Genomic DNA, 21,249 nt, shown 5'->3' on the forward strand with positions numbered 1-21,249 from the left:
GTCCTGAAGTCTGTATACTTGGTTCGCAGTTGCTGTTTGTATGACGTCTTCTAAAGACCTTAACAGGAAGCTATTAAAAAACAGGAAGCTAAAAAAAAAAAAAATCTCTATTATTCATTGTTTGAAAAGACATTTTATCTTTTCTCTCTGTTTCAGTCTTATTCATATTTGTGTATTACATGTATTAACTTACTCTGTTTTATAAACGTTATCTTATTATGCCTATTTCTGTGCAAACTTGTAAAAACCACTGGAGCTTTTCTCCCCGGGCCTCCACTGAAAATGGACATAAATCCAGCTGGACTAACCCGGTCAACAAATGTAAAATAAAAATAAAGTAAATAAAATTAGAGCTTCGTTATAATGCTCCTCCTGTGTCAAGCAGACCAGGATTACTTCCTTTTCCCCTTTAAACAAGCTCTTACATAATTTCTTATATTAAGCATTCTGACTGCTTTCTTGAAAAGGGGAGAAGTTAATATACGAATATTATAATTAAATGTCGTCATGCTATATTTTCTGTTTGTTGCCTACCATTCTCATTGTATAGGTACGGAAGCGACAGACATGCAGCCTATCCAATTTACTATATTCAGAATTGATATGCCAAAAATGAATAATGATTAAGCTGCTTCAATATTGAATTGACTATTAAATGAGTTATTAGAGAAACAGAAATGTGATACCTTGTTTATTTGTATATGTTACATTATTGACACTATTCCATAAGACGTTTTTCCCTTCAGCATACGTGACAGTAATAGGTAGTGGAGATGGCGTGAGTGACTGGGTCATGCCTCTCGGCTGAACAGATTTCGCAGAATGTCAGGGGTTTTGCCCTGTAATTTGGTCTGCTTCTTGTGAGATTGATGATTTTCTGGCAAATCATTGGGATGATCTGGAAGTCAGGTTCACTGGCTTATGACATGCATTTGAGATTTTTTGGGGGGTTTTGTGTCCTTTGGAAGAGTGCATGCTGAGACAAGTTATGTTGTCCTGGAAGCTTTCTGGGTTTGTTAGTGCAGTGTTTGAGGTCAGTCCCTGTCTTTGGGCCTTTGTTCTCCCATTCTTTTTGCTTTGTCTGGACTTTTGTGCTGAGAGGTTGAGAGGTGTGACACGAGTAAGTTGATTCTTGAACAGTTCATTTATAAGTTATGTATATAATTGACTGTTTAATATTGAATAGAACCTTTCAGTATTTATTCTTCCATAATATGTGCTATAATTATAGATGTACAATACAACTGATATTCATCATTTAGTTTTTATAGCTAATTCTCAACTAATATATATCATCATTAACAAAATAAAGAAAATGAAGGGGAAAAGGAAAGGAGAAATGTTATAAAAGAAAGAAGATGAGACATATAAGTTTCACTTCACATATGTAATTTCTTTCACTTGTGTTAATTGCTAATTATAAGTAGAAATCAATATTTACTTAAGTAATATTGTCTGATAATTGCTGCCGAAGAATGTCTTTAAGTGGTGTATTTTAGGAATGCAGTATTTTAGTTGTCTCAGTGGTATTAGTATCCCATATTAAAAATTTCAGACTTATATTCACACATTATTGTTAATTTCAATTATGTTTGGTTAAGTAGCGTCATCTTATAATTATCTCAGTTACATAAAATAGTCTTCATTATTTATTTTTTATTCTGTAGAGCTCAATCTGACATAGTTTGTCAGTTATGTTGGTTAGTCTGATGGATCTTTTGTTTATCTGTTGGACTAGGATTTTTGATAATTCCATGTTAATGTTAAAGTTTTGTATTTATTTTGTAATAATGTGACATTTATTATTTTTATCATTCTTTTTCTTATTAGGCCTGAATTATTATTTCTTAGATTCCTAGTTATTAATAGTTTTATTTTATTTTTAATAACTTATTATTTATGCTTTACCACATTTTATGATGAGCAGAGTTATTGGTAGTTAGTAATAGTTTTAGACACTGTTTAATATTACCTATTCATATATATATATATATATATATATATATATATATATATATATATATATATATACATATATGGACTTAACATTATTATCCTTAAACATTGACTTAAATAACCCAAAGAAAATATGAAACTTGTTAAAATATCTAAGTAATAACAAACCAGAAGTGGTATTCCTTCAATATACTCACTTTAATACAACTGAAACGGATATTTGAAGTCCTGGTAACTTTATAACTCTTGCTAACTCTTCTCTGGGTCAGCAGTAGAAAGTGTGTATTCTTAGATAGAACCTCATCAATCCCCTACTAGTTTACTTCAAGTTTATCTCCCATTTGACTTAGAACTCACACTGAACCACTCACCATGCCTAGTCCCCCACCACACTTCATTGCTCTATTAACTAACAACTATATCTGCCTCTCTAAACAAGCTAAAGTTCATGCAGGCTATATTAAGTTTTTTTTCCGTGTTTTATTTCCAGTTTATCTCACCCAACTAACAGGTTGTTTTTCATGGTGACTTACCTGAACTGCTTTGTCTGGTGTAGCCCCACTCCGTTTGTCCTCGCTAACGCTTGGACTCACTCCGCTCCCCTACCCTGCCCCCATTTCCCACCTGCCCCACTACCCGTAGATTTATCCTAATCTCAGATCACCTGACCAAACTAACACACCCACTACCCAATCAAACTGATATACACATTACTTCAACAGCCTAACACCACCCTTACATCACTAGTCAACAACCCTCCCCCTCCAATCCCGCACTACCTCTCCGCTAATTCCTTCCTACTTACATTCTGCACCACCCACACACTCCTCAAAGCACAGCAATCTATTCCTAGACCTAAAACTTCTGCCACTATGACCCACACCCCACCCTCCCAACATCACACTACTTCACTACTACTGATTTCCCTAGTTATATGCCTCTACATTAGCTCCATCAATACCTGTTACCACTATCCACTCACCAACCCCAATTACCTCAGATCTCCTACCCTAGCCCTCCCCACAAACAATCCCTACAAATATATTGCCACACTCCCAGCCATCTATAGCCAACGCCACTTCCAAATTACCTCACCAATGTATTATATCTCAAAGTCCAAAAAAATAACCAAACATCAGATTCCACTTCTTAGTCATGTTATACCTTAAATCTGTTACCAACATAGTAGAACAATTACTTATAGGAGATGATATTCACCCAACCCTGGCCGAACATCTGCCTCTAATAACGCATGCAACTCCACCCTCCCATTTAAACACAAACCCTCTGACTTACTGATACTCATCCTGAACATTCGTAGTATTATGAACAAAATAGAAGAGCTGCATGCCACTATCCCTCTATATAACCCTCAACATAATACACATTATTGAAACATGACTTACACCCCATATCAAGGACAACTCCATAACCCCACCCAGATGTAACATTCTAAGAGTGGATAGACTACACAAAATAGGCGACAGTATTGCTCTACTTTACAAATCTAACTTAAAACTCCTACTTGTGCAAAAAGAATCCTCTAATTTCAACAATGCTGAAACTATATTTGCTAAGCCCCTTATAAGCCAGTACAGGCATCTAAAATTACTTGGGGCCTGTATACCCCCAGAAGACAACCTAGCCACTCTAGAGTCAATACTTCACTGGGCCTCCCACTCCCTGCCTCAAGAAACTATAGTTCTAGGCAATGGCAACATCGACTGGTACTCTATCCATTCCCAAGCACCCACCAACCACATTAACCAATATAACTTCACCCAACTCATTCAATCACCCACACGTATTGATAAGACCACAAAGAGGGAATCAGTCTTGGACTGGATTCCCACCAGCCAAGCCAACATCACCCATCAACGTGGAGCACTGCCTAGCTCTTTCAGTGACCACAACCCCACTTTTATCCTTAGACACAAACTTAAATCTACTAACTCCCCCACCCTATTAAAAACCCGCTCCCATAAAAACTTCCTCACAGATCTATTTTAGGAAGACTTAAAAACCTGGACAATGCAGTGGAATACTTTAACTCCAACATTCTTAGGCTCCTCAACCTACTTGCCCCAATCAGAACAATTAGGGTACGCAATAACCCTGCTCCCTTGCTACAGAAAACAACAAGAGCCTTACTTAAGGACATGGATAAGGCTTGGAAAACCTGGCATCAACATAAAACACCCACAACTAGGCAAGCTTTTTCGAACTAAGAAACAAACCAAAAAACAAATTAAAATTGACAAACAAAATCACTACAATTCCTTACAAAGAAAACACAGCAACAACCCACAAAAATTCTGGGCTGCTGTGAACAACATCCTCCAACCTGAAAACCACCACATCCCCACCAACCACAGAAGGCACTAACCTGGATAAAGCCATCAGCTTCAATAACTACTTTACTTCCTCCATACTTAAACTCATGAATGATAAAAATCCTACCACCCACCCACAAACACCTAAAGCCCCCAAAAATTGCCACCCCTTCTCTCTAAAACCAGTATCCACAATCCAAAATCTATTATCAAAGTTCAAACCAACCACTCTCACAGCTGACAATCTCCCGGCTAAATACCTTCAACTTACATCTAGAACCATAGCCTACCCCATTTCAATAGTAATAAATAGATCCATCTCTGAACACACCATCCCATCCTTGTGGAAATCCTCATTTATCATCCCTTTTCATATGGGTGGCCCCTCTACTGACCTCCCTAACTACCAATCCATTGCCATCCTGTCACCCCATCAAAGATTCCAGAAAAGTGCATTCACCACCAACTCCTCACTCATCTTCTCTCCAACAACCTACTCTCAAAAACTCAACACGGATTCTGCCCATCCCATAGTACTAACACTGCCCTAATTTAATTCACCAACACCATAAACTCATACAGAAACTAAGGCAAACTAGTTTCTGCCACCTTTCTAGACCTATTGAAAGCATTTGATGCAGTCTCCCGCAATAAATTCTTAACCTGTCTCTCCGAACTCTACCTCGACAACTCCACCCTGCTCTGGTTCACTAGTTACGTAAACAACTGCCACCAGTCTGTCAAATGGCTAGACTCACTATCCCCCCCACTCCCTGTCACACTCGGTGTACCTCAAGGTTCCATTCTCGGCCCCTTCCTCTTTAACATCTTCACCAACTAACTCCACCTAGCTACCACAAAAGCAGACATAATCCAAATCACTGATGACAAAACTCTAATCTGCTGTGCATCCAATATCAAACTTCTCCAACAAAAAGCCCAAGACTTCTTCGCAGAGATAGAAAGTTAGCTAAACAAATCTCAACTAATATTAACACCCCCCAAAAAAAACAAAATTCATGCTGTACCACCCAACAAAGACTAATGACTTAACCTTCTCCATATGCTCCACCAACAGCACCCTTATCTTCCCAGACCCAGAGACCAAACTACTTGGTCTTAAAATAGACCAACAATTAAAATACAATAGACATATATCCCTAACTGTCTCCAAAGTCTACAAAAAGCTAGGAACCCTCTACTGCAGCAAAAGATTTCTAACCACCAAATCTAGAATTGCCATAGCTAGAACCCATCTGTTATCAACATTACTTTACACATCCCTTTTCCAAACAAATCTGAAAAAAACAACCTGAACAAACTCTCCACATGCTATAACAAAATTGCCATGTTCGCTACCAGCGCCAAATCATGCTCCCACCACTGCCAATCCCTACAGTCTCTACATTGGCTAGAATATCCTAACTTATTGCATTGCCACCAACTCAACCTAGCTCATCAAATACTATGCCATGATGACAAAAACCCTGCCCTGACTGGCCTTCTAAGCTTCTGCAACTCAAACAGGCAACTATGATCCAATAACAAAGCCCTGATAGAAGTTATCCCATGCAAAAACAGTTCCAGTGAATCTCTATTCCCAAACGAAGTCACCAAAACATTGAATAACTGCCTACTGACCTCAAACTACAGCAATGCACACCTACCCTCAAAAGCCTCCTTAAATCACACCTCATCACCAACCACCTATGTAACTGCAAAGGTCCTCCCTGAAGCCTCATACAGTAGGAGGTTAACTGATGCTTCTGGGAAATACTGATACTGCGCTCTACCCGAGCTCTTTGTATATATTGTATATACTGTAAATATGTTCCTGCTACAAAATTGTACCAACTTTATGAAAGTGCAGTGATCTTATATTTATAACACAACTTTATAATTCTTTTTGTGAACCTATCTGCAGCATGCTCCCTTATATGTTGTTATGCTTCACACTTTGTAACCTTTAATTCCACCATGTATCTCACTCTTTATTATATAACTGTATGTATTAATTATTATTCTGTAACTGTATGGAGCTTTTCTCCACAGGACTCAGCTGAAAACAGACACTAGTTGTCCAGTCAGACTATCCTGGTAAAAAATGATAAATAATAAATAAATAAATAAATAGAATTATAAAACTGAGAGAAGAGGAAATATGATACTTTGGAAGGAAAACATTGTTATCCCCCAAATAATCTATAAATATGAAAATCAAGATGGTTTCTTTACCCTTGTTATTTTAAAGTTTAATAAGAGAATATGGACATTGGTTAACATCTGTTGGTTTCCTGGTATGGGGAAGAATGTTGCCAAAAAAATCTAGATAGCATCATTAACACTTTTATAAAGGTAATTTAATACTAGGGGAGATTTCAGTTGCATTCTGGAAAACTCTGATACCACTAATAAAAGTATATTAAGGCTTTCTCCCACTGTAAAAATCTTTAAAAATGGATTGATTCTCCTTATTTATTTAATACATTTAATATGAAGGACACTAAATCTTTACTCTTTTCTTCATCAGGAGTATAAATATGGCACTCAAACTAGAACAGAGTTTTGGTTTCCCATGATTTGATTTCTAGAGTTTTACATTTTATTATAAATCCATGTGCTATTACTGATTATGATGTTTTCATCTCTTAAGTTTCAAAATTATTTTAAAAGGTTATCATTTTCAACTAGAATCTTAGCTTATATAACTAAAATCAAAGACTTCAAACCATGGTTAAGCTCTGAATTATTTGTTTTCTCAAAACAAATGCATCTTCAGACGTCAATATAATTATGACTTGAGACTCTTTAAAAGCTTACATTTATGGTAGAATTCTAACTTGGTATTAGAATAAATTAAAAAAAAACAAAAGTTAAAGAATGAGACCCAGAACTACAAAATATTCCATCTCATCTTCTAATAGCTAAATCGAACTTTTCCAAAAGTAATAATTATAATATAAAAACCATAAAAGAATTAAACAAATGATATCTTGACATTTTTATCTCATAAGTCAAATTTGGAAATGGAAAGATTAAAAATGAAGTCCTATTCTTTATTACCTGAACATATGAATAATTTATCAGTGAGAGTTAAATGCATACCTAACAATATTGTAAAAATAAGACACAAAAGCTCTAAACAAAATCTGTCTGATATTGGAGACATTTTTGAAGCTTTTAGATATCATTGTATTTTCTTAATAAAGTTGTTAATCCAGATGTTAACTCTTCAAATTTAAATCTAGAATCTCTTAATATTAAGAAAATTGCTTCAGAATTAAAAACTAAACTGTAAACACATATTCCATATAAAGAAATTATAGACAAAATTAAAAATAAAGAAAGCTTCAGGACTGTATGGTATATTAACATAAATCTATGCACTTTTCCTCCTTCTATCACATTATTTTTGTAAAATTTTGATTAAAATTCAATCACAAGGAAGGATTCCTCTTTCTTTGAAATATTCATTATTACCCCTATTCTAAAAGAGAATAAAAATCCTCAGTTTGCAACTCTTACAGACCCATCTCTCTTCTACATAATGATTATAAGATCTTCATGTCTATTAATACTGATAGGATAAAAGAACCCTTAACTCATATAATCAGTCATGATCAAACAGGTTTTATACATAATAGGCACGCTCATGACAATATTAGACGTATATTAACCCTTGCAGATTTCTTTAATAAGGAAAATGAAGATGCCTTGATAATTGGTTAAGATATTAAAAATGCATTTGACTCCTTAAATTGGGATTTTTTATTTAAATTTCTAAATTTATTTGATTTCCCTTTTTCATTTATTTCTCTTTCAAAGATTATCTATAATTATAGCTTAGCTTATGTTAAACTAGGTCCTTTTATTTTAGAATTCATTCCTCTAACTGAATGTACTAAACAAGGATGTCCTTTATCTCAATCTTATTTGCTCTTGCTTTTGAAATCTTTACTATTATAATCCGAAATCACCCAAAGATTAAAGGCTTTGATGTATATAATCACTATATTTCCAAAATCATGCTATTTGCAAATGATGTCTTACTAAACTTATTTAATTCAAGAGTGACTCTCTAAGAGTTGTAATCTTCAATACATTTATTTCAGTCTTTCTCTGGTCTTCATGTTAATCAATCAAAATCTAAATACATGCTATTAAAGTTCAAATTAGTAAAAAGTATATTATTGGGAAACAAATAATTTCTCTCGATTATGTGGGTATAGAACTACTCAACTCTGTAGAAGAGACAGTAACAGCTAATTATAATAATATTTTCAAAATAATAAAAAATCTAACTGATAAATGGAATAAACTTTTCATTTCCTTTGAAGAAAGACTCCAGTTAATGCAAATCATTCTCCTACCCAAAATACTACATATAGTTTAAACCCTATCTATTTTTCCAGTAAAACTTATTAGTGACAAAGATTCGCTCTTCTTAAAACTCATATGATTCCCTAACAAAAATAGAATAGCTTTTTTTTCATCATACCAGACCTTGGGATCAAGGAGGAATTAATTTCCCAGATATTGATACATATATCAAAGCTTCGATGTTCAATATCATCTTGAATGAGGTAGATCCAAATTATGTTTCTTACTGGGAATCTTTACATTTAACAATTTTACAAAATTGTAATCTTTCACGTAACTTTTTCTTAAATCATCAGACTAGTATATTCTGACATATTCTTTGTTATAGCACACAATATAATATTTCTACACCTACAGAATCTAGCTTTATAAATTCTGTACTTGAGAACTTTTAAAAAATGTATCCTTGGTAATGTTGATACAAAAATCTGGCTTGAAACTTTAATTTGCTTTAGTAATACCAAAGATTTTTTAGATTAATTTCTTAATAACACATTTATTTCTTGTGATTCTAAAATTTTTATGTGTTGGAAGCAGTGTTTTAAAGAACTCAGAGTTAAAGAAACCCATCAGCTTATAATATATTTTTATTTGGATTCTCATTCCTGGTGACTGCTACACTGTGTGATAGTTCATTCTCAAGATATTTGTAAATCCTTTTTAACTCATTTATTAAAGAAATCCCTAAATGAATAAGTTATTTATATGATATTTACAATAAATCAAAATTTGAAAATCTAGCTTCTATGTTATATACAATCTTAATGAAGTATAACATAAAATTACAAGATAAATATTGGAATCATATTACTATGGGTCATTTTTCTTGTTTATTTCATCAGAATAAATCTTAAATTTTATCTTCTGTCAAATTTACATCTTGGTCACAATATTGGCATATATTTACTTATAAATCTTTGCATAGAGCATTCCTAACCACAAACAAGCTAGCTAATCTGGTAAAAATAACAATACACTGTGGTGATTTTGTGTGTGAACAGTAAATCGTTTTCAAAACAGCCTTCTTTTGGTCCTTCATCCTGCTGACTGCAGTGTTCGATTTGGTTTATTTGGTTGTGCTTGGTTCGCTGTTTCTGTACTTTTTACTGGTTTTTGTTTTGCTTGTATGTTTGTGTGTGTATTATTATACATTAGAAATAAAAAAAACAGTAAACTCCAGCAAACCACTTTATTAAGCACAACCATTTAGTAGTTTCATCCCTGAACAGTACTGAGACTTCATCAGATCACAAAATACACATTTGCCATACATTTTAAACCTAGTACACCAGTCACATGTTAATCAACACCCAATCAAGTTAGTGTTATTGTGAGTCACATTAAAAATGGTGAAGTTCCAGTGTTACTCAGGGTTGAAATTGCTAAACAGTTCTATTTAGTAAAGTGGTTTACTGGTGTTTTATATTTTTAAAGTCCACTATCATGAAGACTGGTGTCTTTGGTTCTTGGTTCAAGGTTATTATGTATACTTAGTGGTATCCTTAAATGTTTCGGTAAACTGAAGTTCATAGGTTCATAGGTGTTTACTAGGCCGTTGACCACAAGGCCTTTTTAAGCATAGTCATGAATCCCATATCTCTGACAAACTCTGATAAGTCTAAGCAGGAGCTTTAGGAGATGAAACATTTATAGGTTAGTGGGTGCTTACTAGTTTAACAACCACAAGAGGCTGTTTAAGCCTAACCATGCATCCCAAATCTCTGACAAGTTCTTGTACACTTGATAAGTGTAAGCAGGGACTTGAAAGATGAAACATATACAAACAGGAGCCTGGGAGTTTAACTATTTACAGGCTGCCTGTGCCCATTAGAGACATAGGTGCCAAACCAGGGATGAATTCCCTGTTCCCTATCCAATTGTCCAAGTTACACTTGAATTGAATTAGGGAAGAACTCTGCTTAACATGGATGGGGAGCCTGCTCCAGAGAAGCGGTAGTCTCTGGGATACATACCTGTCTGTCCATTAGGTCCTATTTGTGCTTGTGACTGGTCTCTTTGTAGAAGTTAGCTCCCCAATTCTAACTTTGTGGGTCCTGTCTGTGAGCCAGCTAAATATCCACTGGGTGACGTAAGGGTTTATACCTAACCTCTTAAGCTTGTCAACAATTCCTGACTGGGGGATTGTGTCAAATGCCTTGGCCAGGTCAAGGTATGCGTATCATTTTGCTGTCATTCATTGCTTTGATGACCTTCTGAAAAAAGTCCACTAGATTGAGTAGGTATGACCTGCCCTTGATGAAACCAAACTGGGTTGAGTCCAGTGTATATAGGTTTCATATGTCATTATTGATCATGCCCATAATAGTTCTTTCCATGGCTTTGCATATGAGACTAGTGAGACTAAGTAGATGGTACACCTTTGTGCAGATGTATAACTGTTGCTGTTTTCCATTTATGAGGCATGAAGTCTGTTTGGAGGCTGTAGTTAAATAGCAGTGCCAGAGAGCCTGATATATCATGCTTCATTCGATTTAGAAGGCATCCTGGGATATTGTCTGGGCTCACTGATGCAGTGTTATTGGCCTTAGAGATAGCACTAAGGACCTGTTCCATAGTGATAACAGGGGGAGTTATATCTGACACAATCCCTCCACACACACAGAAACAGATGCTTGCTGCCAGAGCCATGGACCCAAGCTCAGTGCCAAAAAATGTATAGTTATCCCCCTTGGGAAAAACCATGTACCCATGAATTACCACATAGGTGGCAGTTCACTAAACACTGAAAGTGTGATAAGAGACTTAGGGACCCAGGTGGACAGTGGTCTCACCTTCGATAACCACATCGCCACAACAGTCAGGAAATCCTTCTATGTGGCATACCTCATCACTAAGGGCTTTTCATCCAGGAAAAGGAGGTCATTGTCCCAGTTTATTCATCCCTCATTAGACCCATTATAGAATACAATGCTCTGTTTGGTATGCACCTCTCAAGACATCTGCAACAACTGGAAAGGCCGCAGAAATATCTCACTAAAAGAATCACAGGCCTAAAGCAGGTGCCGTATGCTGACCATCTAAAAAAGCTCCACTTATACTCTGTTGCATATCATTTGCTCAGAGGCGATCTCTGTTTAACATACAAGGCAATGTCAAACCCAGAGCTGTTGGACATGCTACACTAAAGAAATCCCAATCCCTCAGAGACACATGCTCCAGGGATCTAAACCTTGTTATTACAATGAACAAAACATGCTGGAGGGATAGGTTCCTGACCCAGAGACTCTCCAGACTCTGGAATAGACTGCCCATACATGTCAAGCAGAGTGCTTCTTTGGACTCTTCAAAAGGAACCTTGATGATTGGATGGGAGATAGGAAATCCACCCCAGGGATCATGTCAATCACCCTGCTAGACAGGGGTCCAGGGAAGTAAATACTGTGGGAAGAAGTAGCTCGGGAATTGTTATGGCTAGGCTTGTATAGGCCCTAGGGCCGATAGCCTAGTACCTACCTATGAACCTATGATGGTATTTCCTGAAGGAAGGTTGATGGGGGAGAGTGGTAACATTGGAGCTGAATTTGATGACCAGTAGGTTTACTATATCTTCTAGCTCAGTATAGGTGGCTCCATTTACAGTGAGCTATGCACACACAGCTGTGTATTGCCTTTGAGGTTGCGGACTTAACTAAAGAATGACTTGTGGTTGTTCTTGGTCTGGTAGGCCAAATTTACCTCAAATTTGGCTTTGGTAGACTTCATCTAACCTCTGAGATGTTTGTTTAGTTTAATGAGAGTGTTTTTATACTGTTGGGTGCTGCACCTCCTAATTTTTGTAATGATTTTCTTCCTCCTGTTATATAGCCTGTTGATGTTGTTGTGATTCTACCAGGGTGGCATGTTTTTAGAGTTAGTTCTGTACTTCTTACTGGTGGGTACAGCTGCCTCTATGCAGCTATTAATATGCTTGTATAGGGTTTCTGTTAACAGTTCTGCATAGGCAGCACTGTCCTCAGGGTTTATGGTGACCTGAAGTTTTGGCAGGGTATCACTTAATAGTAGGAAGTTAGCCTTAGAGTTGTTCCTGAATATTCCAGGGCTAGCTGGTGTCCCAGGTTTTAGTTTTAGTTCAGACAAAACCATTTTATGGACTGACCTTACCCAAGAAGACATTATACTAGGAGGTGTGCAGCAGTCTCCCATATTAGTGAGAGCCTGATCCAGTTTGGTTGTACCTCTTGTTGGTATATTGACAATCTGGTCCAGGGAGTTTGTGTTTACAAAATCCAGGAATCACTGTGCCTGTATGCTTGGTGTCATACATGATTCCCAGTTGATAGTGGGATAATTAAAGTCGCCCATTAATATGGCATTGAGTTGGATGGTGAGTGTTTCCAGTAAGTTTCAACACATAGTACTGGTTTCCTGGGTAATAGAGAGGACCTGTAGTTTGCAAGGAAGTGGTGTTGTATTTTGCCTACGGTAATTTGAATGTGGAGAAGCTTGAGTCCTGTTTGACCAGCCTTTATTTATTTATTTATTTTTGATGTAAATTGAGACACCTCCACCTATACTTGTATGTGTAGCAGCTGGTCTAAATGTGTGGAAGGCGTTATAACCTTGCATTGTTGGTGTGTGCTGCTTTAAACTATGTTTCAGTGACCACACAGACGTCAGCATTCTCTAAGGTGAAGAGAGCTTCTAGGGAGTGGAGGTTTTTGTTCTGACTCCTAGTATTGAGCAGTAAGACCTTTAGATTTTCTTGGTTTTGATTTGCTATGTCGGCAGTACATTTAGTTTGGCATTGCCTAAAAAAGGCACTGTGGGGGAGGACAATGTTTTCACTATTATTCGAACGCCTAGTGGGGGAGGTGCAGATCGTCCCTGGCAAAGCAGCATGGTGTGTTGACCATCTCCTTTCATACTGGCAAATATTGCACTTCCTTAGAATGATACCAGAAACTAAGCCAATTATTGAAGTCAGTCATCTTTTGTTCATGTTGTGGCATCATCCTTGGAGAAGGGAAAATGATGATCAATGCTAGGCTCACACCAGCCTTTGACACAATGTCTCTCTTTCTATAGGCTAGGTAGGTATGTCTCAGGTCATTTACACCCACATGGACTATGTCTGAGTCATACTGGTACTTGTGGTCCAATGACCAGAGTGTGTGTGCAGTGTGGCAGATTGTGGCCACTGATGAGCAACAGACCATGACTTTCTGCATACTTAGCCAGGTGCGAGGGACATCAGTTTAGAAGCAGAGGCCTGGAAGATGAACCATTTAAAGACTGCTTGTGTCCATTAGAGACATCAGTGCCAAACCAGGGATGAATTTCCTGTTCACCATCCAGTTGTCCAAGTTACACTTGAATTAGGTTTGGGAGGAACTTTGCTTCACATGGATGGGGAGCCTTTTCCAGTGAATGGGTAGTCTCTGAGATATATACCTGTCTCTCCAGCAGGTCATATTTATATCACAGGCAAGATTTAAGTCTTTAGAACAAGAAATTCTGGTGCTGTTTGTTTTGTGGATATGCAGGAGGTCCATTAGAGTGGGGTCTGACAATGCCTTGTATGTCAAGAATAGATCTCCCCTCAAAAGCCTGTAGAAGACAGAATATAAGGATGGGACCTTGAGGTGATTTGCATAGGACATATTACTTATGCCTTGTATTCTTTTAGTGAGGATCCTCTGTTTACATTCCAATTATTGGATATACCTGGTTAGGTACATATAAAGGGGGCATTGTACTCGGTGATAGGTCTGATGAATGCCAAATACAGTGGAACAATGACTTCCTTGGACCTAGATGCCATACCTTTGTTTATAAGTTGCACGACATAGAATAATTTCCTCACTATTGTAGACACATGATGGTCTAAGGCTAGATTACTGTCTATGTGTGTCCCCAAGTCCCTGACTACTGGGTCAACTCTTAGGGGTGTCATGTCAGTATGTTAGTTACCAGGAGTGGATGACTTCACAAAGGATACTGTTATGTATTTCTTGGCATTTAATTTTAGTCCATGGCTCAGTCACCCTTCCTGCAGAACATTTGTGTCAGTGGGGGATTCAGTGACAATTCCTGATTTGCAATCGTCTTATATTTTGCTAGCCAGAGGCCACTGACATTGGACTTGACTTCCGAGATGTGCCAAAAAGGAGTGGTCCCAAGACCGATCCCCGAGGGACTCCACCTGTGACTGGCCTTTGTAGAGGTGGACTCCCCAGTTCTAACTTCCTGTGTCCTGACTGTAAGCTAGCTGGCTGTCCACTGGGTTACATAAAGGTCTGTACCTGTTGAGTTTTTCAACAATGCTTGAGTGGGGTATTGTGTCAAATGCCTCAGTCAGGTCAAGATAGGCAATGTGAACCATCTTGCCCTCATCCATTGCTTTGGTGACCTTCTCAGAGAAGTCCAACAGGTTGAGTAGGCATGACCTGCCTTTGATGAAACCAAATTGGGTTGGGTCCAGTGTCTGGAGATTTCCTATGTCATTATCAATCATTTCCATGATAATTCTTTCCATCGCTTTGCATATGAGACTAGTGAGACTTATGCTTCTGTAGTTTCCGGGGTATTTTGATGACCCACCTTTGTGCAGAGGATGCCTGTTGCATTTACACATTCATGAGACACAATGCCTGTTTATAGATTACAGTTAAGAGGTATCTGGCCCTCTAGAATTTCTATTTATTTCTTACTACTTAAAACTTAACCTAAACACTTATTCAAAAAAAAGTGCATGAAAACAACTGATGAATATGACTTGATTATATGTTACAATGCATTCTCACTGAATCAAACATACCAAGTTTGATATTGTTTTGTATATTTAGGACTATGCATATCCATAATTTTGTGCCTTTTCCAAATTAGAGTTAGTCAAGATGTCAAGACTAGGACCGGAATTTATAAATATTTGCATACTGTGCAAAGCCATTAAGCATTGAAATAGCAGTTCATAATCACCCCACTGCTCATGTAACACAGCTGTGCTCTACTGAGCAGGGATTGATTCGGGAGTCATATGTATATGTAGTAGTCTGTGGTTACAGCCCTACCAGGAACAACTGAAGCCTCTTGGGGCGGAAGCCTAGCTTCCGATGGCAATGGACCTGTGGAATATGGGCTGAAATCTCAACATCAACTTTCAGGCAGATTTGTAGCTACAAGATCCTGCATCCAAACTTGAAAAACTGCATAGCTGTGCTTGAATATTGCATAAAACAAAAATACCCATATATTATCAGATTGTGGCCTGTCCTGATGCACTGCTTTTCAAGAAGTCTTGAATGATAGAATGATTCACAGATTATGATTCATACACACCCATATTACACAACATCCATGCAGAGCAGTGCACAAAATGTACAAGTGTATGTCTGTTAGCCAGTTTGGAGACCCCGAGAAGTGTGAAGCAGAGTGGCTTTACCTTGCTCAGACTGCTGATTATTGTATGTAGTGCAGCACAGTGTGTAATAGGTGGGGTGGGGAATGTGTACTTCCATGTATCCATGTGTCTGTATGTTTGCATGAAAATGGGTTTTTTTATTTGTGGTAAATGGGTCAGCATGTCAGTAGCTAGTGTGACAGTACATGTTTGAGAACTTATTGAGACAGTGAACATGAGTTTATCTGTGCATAATTGATGCCCTGTGCCTGGTATGGAAGTGGAGAATGTGGACACACGGTGTGCTAGTAGTAGCTGTGTGAGCGTAAATTGTGGATGCAGTGTGTGCTGGTGTTAGCTGTGTGAGCGTACAGACTGTGGATGCTGTGTGAGCATACAAATTGTGGATGCAGTGTGTGCTGGTTTTAGCTGTGTGAACGTTCAGATTTTGGATGCAGTATGTGCTGGTATTACACCAAATAAGTACTCCAAACACCTCCAAACCAGTAACAAAGAAGGCAAAGGAAGATAAATTAACACTGCACTTTAATGTAAAAAAAATCCAGTAGTTAAGCGTTTTCATCCCTTTTGGGACTTCATCAGAACTACTGCCAAGTCACAACAATTTGCTTAGATAGTCAATTAAAATCACATGACAGAAAGCCAATTCAAAATAAAAGCAATACTTACTAAAAAACACTTTATAAAGTAAGTACATATATTTTTGTGTACGTGTACAAGTTTAAATAAAAAATATTATTTAACCTTGTCATAAAAATACTAAAATAAAAAAATGTTACTCTGTGTATATTCTTTCTCTTAATTTAATGTCCATAAGTTACTCTTTAACATTCCAAACTCAAGCTTAAGAACAGGTACTGCTGAGCAAGTGTCATTCAAAACAGGAAACACTAATGCATTTAACCTAAGCTGCCATAAAGGTTCCTTAACTAATAGATGGCCTTCAATAGTCCTGTCCCTAAAATCTCTTTTCAACTGTTCTATTGCAAATTATCTAAAAGAATATGTCTAAAAACTGCATTGGAAAGAAGGGATAAAAGCGCTTAACTACTGGATGTTTTTTTGACATTAAAGTGCAGTGTTAATTCACCTTCCTTTGCCTTCTTTGTTATTGGTTTGGATGTGCTGGTATTAGCTGTGTGAGCATACAGATTGTGGATGCAGTGTGTGGTAGTACTAGCTGTGTGAACGTACAGATTGTGAATGCAGTGTGTTGTAGTACTAGCTGTGTGAGCGTATAGATTGTGGATGCAGTGTGTGGTAGTATTACTTGTGTGAGTGTACATATTGTGGCTACAGTCTGTGGTAGTATTAGCTATGTGAGTGTACAGATTGTGGATGCAGTGTGTGGTAGTACTAGCTGTGTGAATGTATGCATCTTTGTGTGTGTCTGATAAGTATGTATGACTGTGTGTCTGTCTATGGTTTATACTGACTGGCAAGGGAAGCTGAATAGAGCTCTGCTAAGCTTACCCTGTCAGATAGCTGTAATTCTCTGTGAAATGTTTGGTTTTTGCATCTATCTGTGTGTATCTGAGGCTGGAGTGGTGTGCTTGCATATTTCCTTGTTGGTTCCCATGCTGTTCATTTGCAGAGGATGTTGGATGCTCAGCTTAACATTTAAGTTTGTAAGTTTATACATAGTTACTAGGCATGCAGTCCAATATGCCACTGAGGATCCTAGCCCAGTTTCCCAGTTGCTACTGGTTAAGTAGCTTGCTCAGTCACCCAAAAGGAATGGAGACTGAGTGAATTGAACCCTTGAGTACAGAAAGAAGCTCATATCCAGCTCATGTTCTGAATGCTCTACATTAACTTCCAGACTTAATGGTTCTACGTAGAGAAAGCAAACATAACCACTACACTATACTATAGAACCTGTGCCATAAGAAGTTTTGTATTAATGTAATTGGTGCCACGTGAGCATGACTACGAATTTGACCCAAAATATGTTTTACTGAATTTATGTATTTCAGAGATTGATTAAAATACTTACTGCAATTTATTACTTTTATATTTTTTTATAACCAATGCATTTGAATGAGTGACAGTGTTGCTGTTTTGGGAAATTAGATGATAATAGTGTTCTGAAATGTGAAATTAGAATTTAAACAGTGCTAAATAGCATTTATCATACTACCAGTTTCTAAAGAATTAATAGCAATTGTTTAATTTTCAGGAATCGCCAGTTGTTGTTGGAGTAGCTGTGATCCTTGCAAGCTTGTTATTCCTGTTTCTTAAAGGTTTGCGTTCAAAATCAAAGAAAGATCCCATCACATTAAAAGACCCCAACATTAAATATGCACTTCCTTTAATAGATAAAGAGGTAAGGCAGTGCAACTTGCAATATTTTCTTATTAAATATTTATATTATACTTAAACGTTTATAGGTATTGTCTTCAGAAAGTTTTCTTACAATTTGCTTGCTAATACCATCTGACATGTTTGTGTAATATCATGAAAAGAAAGTGCTTAGATTCACAATTGTATACTGTCTTTAAACAAACTGGGCGGTTTGTCTGCCTATTCCCAGATGTTCATATCTCTTTTTTCATCCTGCTATGATGCATATACCTTCCTAGGTCAACACTTGTTACAGCCCTGAGCCTATTCCAACTGCCACTCACTAGCCGATGTGTAATAAAGGTATGAGTGTTGTACATTAAATGTATGCTCAATCACTGCAATTCTAACTGCAGATGATAGGGGTAACCTGAGAGTTGTGCTGTTGCTGATGTAGAGGGGTAGGGATGGAAGCAAAAGCTGAGAAGTAAAAGACAAATGGCGACAGATTCATTTTTTGTGATAGGTCCATGAGGTCTTTTTTCCTGTCTCAATATAGCTTCATTAAAGATATTTATAGTTAATGGGTGTAAGAGTTAGCCAAAGTCTTAGACTGTATGCTGGGCTTTTATCTGGTAATAGTAAAATATTTGTGTTCAATTAGGTCATTGAAAAGGGGTTTTGGACCAACCCACTCCCCTGGTTAACAAATTAATAACTAAGTAAAAGTTGAAATTCCATCTTTTTCAAGGCTTTTTTGCATTTTTGTGATGAACTGCCATTATATATAAATGACATTAGTAAACATTTCTAGAAGAACAAAGCTCTTACAAATACCAGGCATTATATCAGGTTATCAGAAGATATTAGTATAACCAACACTTCCCAGTATACATTCCATTCTGTTTTATTTTCATTCTGTCTAAATGATGATGAAAAAAAAGTTCTTCAGATTGATCACTGTTGCATTAGAATTCCTAACCAGTGGGACTAACCATAGGTGAATATGTGCCCCACCCAACTCGCATAGCTCTGTGAATGTCTTGGTGGGGGCTGATCCCTCCTCAATATGAGGATAACCCCCTGTATCCTGGTCTCACCTCTTCTTCATTTTTTTTGTCCCAAATGTGTGAACATCTTATTGAGAACGTTGTCAGTCACTTAGTCCTGTTTAGCCCCCAAAGCTTCTCTTCAAAAGATCCTGCTAAAAATAAATGCCCATTTGTGAACTTGTTCCAAAATTCTTTTCAGGTTACATTTGCTGTTTCTGCTTTTGCTGGTAAAGGTTTTGAAGGAAATGTCCTTTTCCTGTGGCCAACTTTCTGCAGGCCTGAAAACATTTGCAATGATAAGTGCCAGATCCCATTACAGAATTTACATTGAGTGTTTATTTTGTGTGGGTGAATCTCATCTCATGATTGAATGCCAAAATTTTACAGATTTGATACATAAAACTTGAAGGAGTATAGAAAGACCACACTTCATGTGTGGCTAACTTAGAAAAAGCTTGTGGCTCTTATGAAGGCCATTGAACAGAGACCAACACATCTTCATGGGGAAGCCTTTCTTGATAAAAAATGCATAGAAGGGAGTACCACCCAAGGATTTCAAGGTTGAGAGGACCCCCAGAAAGGATGGCACAGAGTGGAAATCCACTCTTGTATCATCCGACAAGCCTGAGAATGTCATGGTCTGTGAGATGGCTTCACAGCTCCTGATCACAGCATCTGCCATGCCTGACACTTTCTTCCCAACCTCTTCAGAGTTAAACAGGCTTGCAGTAGTTTGCACATCCTTTGGCCCATGTATGAGGAACCTGCTATGCCAGAAGCAGAAGTAATTTTTGCTTGAATGATGGACATCCACCTGGAAGTGCTGGCACAGTCTGGTAAGTAGGATTCAGGCATTCCCACAGTCTTAGAACACAAACTCGGAACAGAGGGGAAATCAGTGGGTCATAGCAAGTCATGCAAAAATGTTCACAGAACAAGACTTATGACTCTCTAAATGTCTTTTTTCCCAGAAGCATGCCAATATAATCAGTATTTGCAGAATGCTTGTCTAGTTACACAAGTTCTTTCATCCCAGTTGGGTTTATCTATGTATAACTTTAGGAGCCTTCATAAGGAGCTAATTACTGAGTGGGAAGTTCATAATGAGGACTATCACCATCTCTCATTTCAGAATTCCAGCGGGTTAAAAGAAAAATGGTATTTCCCATTCCAAGTAGTCATATTCCTCTTCAAAGGATGTAGGCAAATTGGTGTATATTTTTCAGGTTTCTACTCAGCTTGGTTTTAACTCTGGAATTCAGAAAAACATTTAATCACTTTTCCAGAAGATGCTTCTTTCACTGAATCTTTCAGTATTATCTCAGGACATACCAGATATGAATTCCTTCAGATGTCTAACAGGAAAAGTAATATCTGAACTTATTAGCCTTAAAGAAAACCAAATCTAAGGTGGTTCCTTTGATTTTCAAGGCAGTCAGAGATGTTTTTTTGTTCCATTCTTTAAAACCATTTTCCCAACCTCCTTACATCCAAAAAACACAAGGATGCAGCAGAACTGTCAGATGTTCAAAGTGTTTCACTGTTGCAGTCATTACAATTGTGTTATCCTGCTGGCAGGCTACCTGCATTCGGCCCGAGTTCCAAAGTCTAGGTCTGGCATCGGTTGCTGTTGCCTCCTCCCTGATGTCAGTGCACCAGGGGTATAAAAGATGCAGCCAACGCCATTTTCTTCAGTCTTTCTTGCTGCGCGGTGCCCCAAGCAAAAGCAGTTCGCAAGTGCTGGTCGGCCGACTCCTGAGATTTTCAAATTGAATTTCAGATCCAAAGTCTTCATTAAAGCTAAGTACCCCATTGGGGAAACTTTTTTCTTGCTCCAGACTGATGTCAGAAAAAGTTAATAATT

General features: G+C 37.5%; 1 protein-coding gene across 1 annotated transcript in view; it reads left to right on the top strand.

Moving 5' to 3' along the window:
* The window catches only part of LOC122791488 (NADH-cytochrome b5 reductase 2-like), a 289,138-nt gene that overhangs the window by 63,593 nt on the left and 204,296 nt on the right, over positions 1-21,249 (top strand). Inside the window, exon 2 of the mRNA XM_044059231.1 lies at positions 18,230-18,376. Within this exon, the coding sequence (XP_043915166.1) occupies positions 18,230-18,376 (147 nt within the window). The remainder of the gene's footprint in view (positions 1-18,229; positions 18,377-21,249) is intronic.

The sequence above is a fragment of the Protopterus annectens genome, chromosome 17.part0, assembly GCF_019279795.1.
Source record: "Protopterus annectens isolate FY-2018-M chromosome 17.part0, PAN1.0, whole genome shotgun sequence".
Classification (NCBI taxonomy): Eukaryota; Metazoa; Chordata; order Ceratodontiformes; family Protopteridae; genus Protopterus; species Protopterus annectens.